This window comes from Rhagoletis zephyria, unplaced genomic scaffold (assembly GCF_001687245.7).
Source record: "Rhagoletis zephyria isolate East Lansing unplaced genomic scaffold, Rhagoletis_zephyria_1.1 Rzeph_scaffold_00771, whole genome shotgun sequence".
NCBI classification, from domain to species: Eukaryota; Metazoa; Arthropoda; class Insecta; order Diptera; family Tephritidae; genus Rhagoletis; species Rhagoletis zephyria.
This window is the reverse complement of record NW_016157855.1, coordinates 60,474-70,773: the sequence shown is the minus strand read 5'-3', so window position 1 is coordinate 70,773 and position 10,300 is coordinate 60,474. Positions and strand designations below refer to the sequence as shown.

At 37.4% G+C, this 10,300-nt stretch overlaps 1 protein-coding gene across 1 annotated transcript; it reads left to right on the top strand.

Annotated features, from left to right (window-relative positions):
- The first annotated feature begins 5,597 nt into the window (after window positions 1–5,597).
- Window positions 5,598–7,877, top strand: LOC108361471 (uncharacterized). Its single transcript, XM_017614089.1, has one exon. The coding sequence runs from the start codon at window positions 5,598–5,600 to the stop codon at window positions 7,875–7,877; it is 2,280 nt and encodes a 759-aa protein (XP_017469578.1).
- Window positions 7,878–10,300: the final 2,423 nt, after the last annotated feature.

Sequence of the window (10,300 nt, the reverse complement as noted above, 5' to 3'; positions counted from 1 at the left end):
GGAATATGTAGATGAAGAAAATGATAAACATAAAAGTAAAGACAAAGAGGAGGATGAGGATACCGATAAAAGTAAATATGAAGTTAGGGGAAGAAAGATTAAAATAAAGGTAATTAAAGAGGAAAGGATATAGAGGGAGACACAGAGACTCAATCAGGGAACTATTTTGGGATTTTAGAGATTTTTGGGTTTATCGAGACTTATCGATAAAATAATAGATATTTTTATCGATTTTTTGTCGAAATTTTTATCGATATTGTTATCAATTTTGCCATCGATATTTTCGGAATTTATCGACATAATAACTGATATTTTTATCGTTTTTTTATAGATATTTTTATCTATTTTGTTAGCGATACTTCTTATCGATATATATCGATTTTGTTATCGATATTTATCGATTTTGTTATGGATTTTGTTATCGATATTTTATCGAATTTGTTATCGATATTTATCGATTTTGTTATCGATAGAGTATAAAGATATAATAAAGATAAAGGAAAACAGAATAACATAAATGTAACACTGTGAGACAAATGGTAGGGGTCAGTGATCGGGAAGGGTTCAAACTACCGGCGAAAGTTATATCGGTAAAAAAGAAGTTATACGTGTCCCGGCGTTTCGCTGGGTCACGTCTAGGAATCGAGATATATCGATTTGAAGTTAGTAACTATCATATAGGGGAAATTGTCACCTTTGGTGGTCTTTTTTTTGACATAACTCGAGAACCACTAGTCCGATTTTGCTCAAACAAATTTAAAAAAATTAAAAATTACAATTCCTTTAATCTGTTCATATAACGTTTTTCTATATAATCAACAGTTTTGCCGGTAAAAATAAATGTATGAAGAAATGCCTAAAATATTAAATTTTTTTATTTTTTAAATTCATAAAAAATCCAAAACGGAAAAAAGGCAAGTCGTATTACTTTCACGCAAACCTTTAAGCAAAATGAGACATAGATCATGAAAATCGATGGACGCGTTTCGCTTTTATTCACAATTAAGTGAAGGTATCTCACCACCAAAGGTGACAATTTCCCCTATATGATAGTAACTAACTTCAAATCGATATATCTCGATTCCTAGACGTGACCCAGCGAAAATTATTGAAATCGGACTAAAATTACGGCCGCTTTTCATATAACGGTAAATTTCAGAAATTCTTGAAACTTCAATCTTTGGAAATTTAAGGACGCTAATTTACTCAAAATTGATACACCCCGGCTTACCATGTAGCGGTAGCTTTCGGAAAGGTGAAAAAACATATATTTAATACTGGCGCCGAGTATTTAATGTTCGGCCCCGCCCGAACTTAGACTTTCTTACTTGTTTTAATTGAGTTTTGTACCACGACTGTTTATTAGGAAAAATTTAAAAAGCAACAAAGGGTAAGCGGTAGAAGTTATAGCAGCTCTTTCGGAGATCACCGTATCTCCTCAGGTGCACTTGATAGTAGTTGGTTGAATAAGGAAAATGAATTAGCAACAAAAGTTTATGGGGTGTACATAGCTCAGTGGTTAACGCTTCTGACTTTGCATATCGATTACGCAGGTTCGATCCTTGCTGAAGTCTAGAAAAAAGAAGTCTGATGAGGAGATGTGGTGATCTCCGAAATAGCTGCTATAACTTCTACCGCTTAGACTTTGTTACTTTTTCAATTTTTCCTAATAAACAATCGTGGTACAAAGCTCAATAAAAATATTAAAAATAAAATTTTAATAAGCCACAATAACATTGACAAAAAGAAATAGTTTTTCCTAAATTTTATTTCGAAAAAATTCTCATAAAATATAAATCAAAAATTTATAAAAATGAAACGACAATTTTACCATTTTATCTCGAAGTCGCAACAATTACTAACATCTGAGTGAAAAAACAGTTGAAATCCATAAATTTTTTACAAAAACCAAAATAGGTTATAAGCAGGGACCGAGAACAAAAGGTATGATCGAAACTAAATGTCGCTCTCGTAGTTTTGTTCCCAAAGACGATTAAAAAGCCAAACCGAAATGAGAAAACAACCTTTGGGAGCGTTTTCACAAGAACGAAAGGTAGAACAAAACTGTCGAGAACGTTTTCAACGGGAATTTTTTAAGAACATAACCTTGTGGAACGTTTCAAAAAAAAAAAAAACAAAATGTGAACAATACTTTGGGAAGCATTTCTAAGATAACAAAATGGGAACAAAAGTCTCTGAAACATTCTGGCAAAGCTAAAAACGGGAACAAAAGTCTAAGGAACTTTCTTGCGAAGAACCATTTAGAAACTAAATTCTCAGAAACTTTCTGACAGAGAACGAAACCGAAATATCACAAAGAGAATGTGGATGTAACATAATCATTGGCAATCACCTTGATTGTAAATTTTGGTTGAATGAATACAATTTGATCATCCAGTACTACACTGAAAAAGTATGCCTTGGCCCTAGAAGAAAATCTTTATAGTAGAAAATGTCGTTTTACTTCTACTTTTCTACTATTGCTATAATTTGGTCAAGCATCATCTATAACCAAAAGTACGCAACAGCTTTCATTATTCAATCCATGAATTTTAAAGCCAACTGCATATTTTTAAGAATATTTGAGGTCAACTTTATATAACGAACCAATTTTTTATTTGTACAAAATGATATATTCATTTCTCAATACCAGGCGGTCATACCATCGTAGAGTTCTATAAGTAACGTAGCTCTTCTTCTTACCATTTTTTCTGGCAGGCTGTAGGTGTGTGTTTGGCAGGCTGCAGGTGTGTTTTTGGTTAGTGTATTGGTGTTTTTGGTTCAGTGTGTATTTTTAATAAATTGTAATAGAAATGGAAGAAATTGTATTAGAAATGGCAAATGCCAAAAAAAATGTGATCTCAGCTGTAGGTATTCTTTCGCAATCAGCTGATAGTGTTTTTACTTAGGCAGAGAACATGCCCAGCAAAAAACACGATTACCACAGAAACTAAAGTGGAAACGAGCTAGGCAATGGGAATCGCTTACCCTATCGCTTCAAGAAGGCATTATTTTAACATGGGCATGTCATTGGCCGTAAGCCCTTACCCGCAGCATTACCTTCGAACGAAGGGAGAACGCATGGATAAACAGAATCCAGAGAAACGAACAAAGAATGCCTCACAGAGAAACTAATGTAGAATGCCTAGATAAGTACATGCTTATTTATATTAAATAATATGAAATCAGAAAATGTCTTAAAAGATTAAAATTTTTATAAATAAGTTTTTATACATACATATATATGTATTTAGATTTTACTTAAAAATCGGTATGTACATACATGCATATTTAATTAAGCTTAAAAATGTACTTCCTCACTCTTGTACTTCACTTCATTGACTGACTTCAACTTCGCTGCAAATTTAACAAAACAAAACATGATTTTTATGCGATACAAATTCCCACAGAAAGTAACGGTAGAAAAAGGATTTTTGGATATTCATTCTATTTTTCAGCTGACTACGATGCAGCATTCTACTTTGCATTCCCCGAAATGAAGCAAATAAGCGAAACAAAAAAAATATTGTAGGACATTCTACTTTGCATTCCCTGAAATGAAGCAAAGAAGCGAAACAAATAAAATATTGTAGGACATTCTACTTTGCATTCCACGAAATTAAGAAAAGAAGCGAAAAAAAATATATTATAGGACATTCTACTTTGCATTCCCCGAAATGAAACAAAGAAGCGAAATAAATAAAATATTCTACTTTGTATTACCGGCAATGCCTAAAAGAAGCAAAAAAATTCGAAGGCATTATAACGCTATGCCTTCTAGAACACGTTACCACTAAAAGCGATTACCGATTTTTAGCCAATTAAATTTTTATCACAAATATCCCCTCTCAAGGGCAAAACAAGAATTTTTTGCAACCCTAATGCTATAATTTCTTTAAGATCGCATTTCCATCAAAAGAAGGAATAATTTTGCTTCTCTCAAAATGGAATAGGTGATGCACTTATATATTTATTTTTTACTTAAATGTGTTAACTTTTTTATTATTACTTAAATATACTGATAATATCTTAAATTGATCTCAAACAGTGATTTAAAAAATTTTATATAGTTACATCGGCAGTTACTGCTGTACCAAATACAGTCACTTACAAAAATATTTTGCATCGATTTTTTTTGCAATATTCAAAATATTTTTCATGTTATTTTTCTGTTAATTAAAAAAAATTCTATTATGCAGTTTTATAGCCCATTCAATTTAATACAATAAAGTGCAATTTTAAAGTTGCTAAAAACTCCCTTGATTTTTGAATTTTTTTTACTGACGATGTTGGGCATTTTCTTCCTTACAACGAATTTTTTTGTGGCAAAAAAAAATATATATAATGTCAACGGGATGGTTTAGCAACTTCAAAATTGCACATACGTATATATTTTTTTAAATTAACAAAAAAAAAATACCATGAAAAATATTCTGAATATTGCAAAAAAAAATCTATGCAAAATATTTCTCGGAGTGACCGTATATGCATTTGTACTTGTAGTACAAAAACTATGTTATAAATTAATGAGGATATGTACATACATACATATATGTTTGTCAAATTTTATGTTTGTTTTTTGTTGATTGAAAATACTGATTTATCGCCTTAATAAATATGTAAATGAATTACAATAAATTGTACTCTTTTTTGTTATATCAATCTGATTTAAAATACTATAATAGGATGATCACAGATGTGTTGCACTTTTACCTGAATTTCGGGACAATCCCGGGATCCCGGGATTGTATTTTCAGATCCCGAAAATCCCGGGATCGGCAAAACCCCGAAAATTGACATCCCTAGTGGTGACGCGACAAAGAGAGCGACAAGACATTTTCGGATAATAGTGACAAAAATAAACCTTTATTTTCCAATGTGACAGCACAGTGAAGCGAAATGCGAAGAAAACGTCAAACAGCATAGCGCAGTGTTGGGAGATGAAATTGTTCTTTCAGTACGAAATCTATACAAAAACTGTGTTTTTCGACTGTACATTGTATCGACTTTTTAATTTGCTCATATATTTTCTTAGTACATGCATACATACTTATATTCCCTTCAAGACCAACGACTTGATGGTATTCATGGGAAAGTGTAGGTACATTTACATATTTTACACTTTGAACATACAGTGACGAGCAAAACTGTAACATGGTGTAACGATTTTTATATCAGCCGCCGCTATCTTTCCAAGTTCTAACGACATTCATACTTTTTATATATATTCTTATTGGTACACCTGTACTTCCTCTCTCATAACCAATTGAAGTCAATCCAACAACAATAATAAAACCAACAGACAAAAATGTAAATCAAGGCATATGTTACAGTTTTTCACTTATAAATTTTTAATAACTGGTGACCCCGACGTGATTTAATCAATACTCGTAAAATTGATTGATCAAACGTCGTACTTAATTATTTTTCGTGTGCTTATATATTCAAAAACGGCACCATCTAAGAAGATTGACTCAGCTGAAGCCAAGAAGAACCTTGAGTCTTTTGCTCAACAAATAACCGAAACCAACAACTCTCTGACTTTCGAAGCCCTGCGCGAGTTCGACGAGGCTGCAGTAGAGGTACGTATCGAGCAAATGGATCGCCTGGAGAAAAGGTTCGATGCCCTTCACATGCAGCTAGAGGACAACGACGCTGATGATCTTTTGACCACATTCACCAACCATTATATTGAGGCGAAAACTAAGCTGACACGCCAACTGCACGCTTGCCGAGCTTCAGTGGCTCCTAGTTCTACGTCGCGGCCGTTTTCTGGAGATCAATCATCGTTCATCGTCGCTCAAGCGAAGCAACGGTTACCTGTACTGCAAATACCAAAGTTCAGCGGTAACTATGCAGAATGGCCCGACTTTTTCTCGATGTTCAACACCGTGGTCCATCAAGACGTTGATTTGACAAGAATCGAGAAATTCCAACACCTTCGATTAAGTCTACGTGATGCCGCCCTGGATACAATTCGGTCGTTAGAAATAAGTGAACCCAACTATGATAAGGCCATTTGTTTATTGAAGGCTCGGTTCAATAATAAACGTTTGAATTTCCAGGCTCATATCAGAGATATTGTTCAGCTGAAGAGGGTAGAGGGTGAAAAGGTAGCCAAACTTCGTGAACTCAGCGATGCTCTAAATGCTCACTTGCGCGCGTTGCAGACTGTGGGAACAAAGGAGCAGATCGCCGACTGTTTATTAATTCAGCTAGTTTCTCAAAAGTTGGACATCAAGTCTCGTGCCAAATGGGAGGAGCAAACACCTGTAAACGAAATACCAACGTGGGGTTCGATGGCTACATTTTTAGAACAACGCTGTCAGCGACTGGAAAATGTAGAAAACGCTCTTGCGACGCCGGAAAAACAGGTAGGAAAGAAACTGTCTTATAACAACAACAATCGCAAGGTTTCGTTAACATCGGCTGCAGTTGGGTGTACATTATGCAGCTCTAGCGAACATCGAATTGCAAATTGTGAACGATTTTTAGGCCTGTCGCCTTTAATGCGTTACAAAGAAGCAAAAAGGTTGCACCTTTGCTTGAATTGCTTGAGACGTGGTCACTCTCTTAAGGACTGTAAGTCCGGCCAGTGTAGGCATTGCTCGTCGAAGCATCACAGTCTGCTTCATCAAGACACAAATTCATTTGCGAATTCTTCTGAAACATTGACGTGTGCTAAATCCCCATCGCAAGCACAAGCAACAACAATGCTCCCCACTTCTATGCACCCGTATTTGCCACATTCGTCTTCAACCTTCGGCCCATCAGCTTCTGCACTTGTCAGCTCTGAAGCTCAAGCTAGCTTTGCTAACCGAGATTTCGTTCTCTTAGCAACTGCCATCATTTATTTAAAAAATCGATCTGGCTCTCTCATTCCCTGCAGAGCTTTGCTAGATTCTGCGTCACAACTCAACTTCGTAACCAATCGACTTGTTAGTCAGCTTCAGTTAAAGAAAGTTAACTCGTCACAGTTCATTTCTGGCATAGGCCAAAATGATTTCGCCACCAATCATATCGTTGATTTAAGGCTCCATTCGCGTATTACTGATTATACGGCTAACTTGACAGCAGTCGTCACATCCACCATTACCGATATTCAACCAAGTCGCTCGTTAAAATGCGTTGATTGGAACATACCTTCGAATATACGCTTAGCGGATCCATTATTCTTTGAACCTCAACGCATTGACATGCTCATTGGAGCTAGCTTATTTTTCGACCTACTTTGCGTTGGTCAAATACGCTTGGCCGAAAGTATGCCAATTTTGCAAAAAACCAAATTGGGTTGGATAGTATCGGGCGCAACTGCGTACAACGCTGCAAAATTATCGTGCCTAACAGCCATCGACATGGCTCTAACAAATGACTCTGATGTCGAATTAAACAAATTAGTGGAACGCTTTTGGGAAGTAGAAACCTGTAAAGAATCTTCGCCAAAGACTACGGCAGAAGAAGATTTGTGTGAAGCTCATTTTTTAAAAAACTACAGACGTTTAAAATCCGGTGAGTTTTCTGTTCGATTACCAACAAAATTACCTTCGTTCGAACTGGGAGAGTCTTATCAGCAGGCTGTTAATCGGTTCAGAGCTTTGGAACGAAGATTGCAGCGAAATGCTGAACTTAAAAAACAATATTCATCGTTTATCAAGGAGTACCTTGATTTGAATCACATGTCAGTCGTTGACGCTATACCAAGCAAAGTTCCTATAAATTTTTTGCCGCATCATTGCGTTTTAAAGGCCGATAGCACAACAACAAAACTGCGTGTGGTGTTTGATGGCTCGGCGCCCACTAGCACTGGACGTTCGCTGAACTCGATCCTGATGAAAGGACCAACCATTCAACAACAACTTTTTGATATTTTGCTCTGATTTCGTACATTTAAAATTGCTCTTACAGCAGACATTTGTAAAATGTATCGCTGTGTAAGAATGTCTTATCCAGATAACTTTCTTCAATGCATAATATGGAGAGACAGCCCTAATGAAGAGTTCCGTATTTTTAAATTAGATACCGTCACCTAGGGAACAAAGCCTGCCTCTTTTTTATCGATTCGATCGATGCAGCAACTTGCCCAGGACGAAGCGCACCTCTATCCGGTTGGCGCTGAAACAATAAAACATGCATTCTATGTTGATGATATGATATCCGGCGCCGACTCGGTGGACGAAGCCAAGGTTATGCTAAATCAGACGAGGAAGTTGCTGTCTCTTGGAAACTTTCATTTGAGAAAATGGTGCTCAAACGATAATCGCGTTTTGACTGATATAGCAGCTAATGACAAACAGGAATTCCTAAAGTTCGATGATGATACACACATAACAAAGGCACTTGGATTGGTTTGGGACCCCAGTTTAGACGTTTTTATATTTTCATTTTCGCCTTTTGCAACGCCGGCCAAGGTAACTAAGCGTACTATTCTTTCAGCCATTGCTAGACTGTATGACCCGCTTGGTTTGATCGGACCTGTGGTGGCCAAGGCCAAAATATTCCTGCAGCAGTTGTGGAAGGAGAAGCTACATTGGGATGAAAGCCCATCGCAGGCAATACAATCGGAATGGCTGGAAATGTGCAGTCAATATAAGCTAGTTGCACATTTTAGTTTCGACCGATACCTGCTGATGACCGAAGCTGACCTACAGATGCATGCCTTTTGTGATGCAAGTGTTGCTGCTTATGGGGCCTGCATATACATACGAGCTGAAAGAGAAGGATACATTCAGACCAATCTGCTTTGTTCCAAATCGCGCGTTGCCCCGCTTAAAACTCTTACGGTACCAAGGCTTGAGCTGTCTGGAGCATTGCTGCTAGCCGAATTGGTCTCCAAGGTAATCAATTCCATGCATTTCAAAGGCAGGATATTTTGCTGGTCGGACTCCACAATAGTACTGTCGTGGTTGCGTAACGAGCCAGCCAACTTCAACGTTTTTGTCGCTAATCGCATTCACGCAATTCAAACCCTAACTAAAGGAATGACCTGGAGCTACGTTCCAACTGAGTCCAACCCAGCAGACATTATTTCAAGAGGAGTTAGTCCGAAGGAGCTGTTGAACATGGACTTATGGAAATACGGACCATCTTTTCTTGCCAGCAGTCAACATAACTGGCCGAAATCTCCTCTTCTACCAATAAATGACTGCCCGGAAAGTCGAAAGCGTGCTGTTGTATTTGTTACCACAGTAGACATTTCATTAAACTGCAAATTTGTTAATTCTTTTGTTCGCTTACAGAGAGTATATGCCTACGTTTATCGATTTTCTCGACCAGCTGTAAGGAGATGTTCTGGATTCCTCACCACCATGGAATTACAAGAAGGAACCTTTTTGCTTATTCGCATGATACAGAAAACACATCTTCGAGACGAGTACAAAGCACTCGAAGCTAGAGAGGTGGTAAAGACTTCATCTGAAATTCGTTCGCTTAACCCGTTCCTCGACGAGCGTGGATTGCTTCGAGTCAGCGGAAGACTTCAAAATTCGGATTTGGAGTTTTCATCGAAACACCCAATTATTCTGCCAAAACGTCACCCGGTGACTGACGCAATCATCAGCAGTTTTCATAGAAAACTGTTACACGCTGGACCACAATCGCTATTGGCATCCATTCGTCTGCAATACTGGCCTGTGGGCGGTCGCAAAACCGTGAATCGAGTCATCAACAAATGCATACGTTGTTTTCACGTCAAACCTAAACTAATGGAACACTTAATGGGAAACTTACCATCTGAAAGAGTTCAATGCAATTAGCATTCCTAATTACCGGAGTAGACTTTTGTGGACCATTTTTTTACAACTCGGACGTTAGAAATCGACCTCCAGGTAAATGCTACGTTTGCATATTTATTTGCTTCGTAACCAAGGCGGTTCATTTGGAGCTGGTGAAAGATTTGGCAACCTCTTCCTTTCTCGCAGCCCTAAATAGATTCATTTGTATGCGTGGTAGACCGCAAACCATATGGTCGGACAATGCCACTAACTTCGTTGGTGCAAAGAATGAATTATTGGAGCTGAGGAACTTATTTTTGAGTCAACAGCATTTGAAAGTAGTTCACGAGCAGTGCGCAAATGATGGGATTGATTGGAAGTTGATACCCCCTCGCTCCCCTCACTTCGGTGGCTTATGGGAAGCCGCAGTAAAAATGGCCAAATATCATTTTCACCGAGTTGTTGGCCTTTCAACGCTAAATTTTGAAGAGCTACGCACACTTGTGTGTCAAATTTCTGCCATTGTAAATTCTAGACCTTTATGTCCCATTACAGAGAGTCCTGGCGACCTAGAGGTATTGACTCCGGCA

What these genes read in the sequence shown, in the direction of transcription:
- LOC108361471 (XM_017614089.1), top strand. Translation starts at nt 5,598, where the DNA reads ATGGATCGCCTGGAGAAAAGGTTCGATGCCCTTCACATGCAGCTAGAG.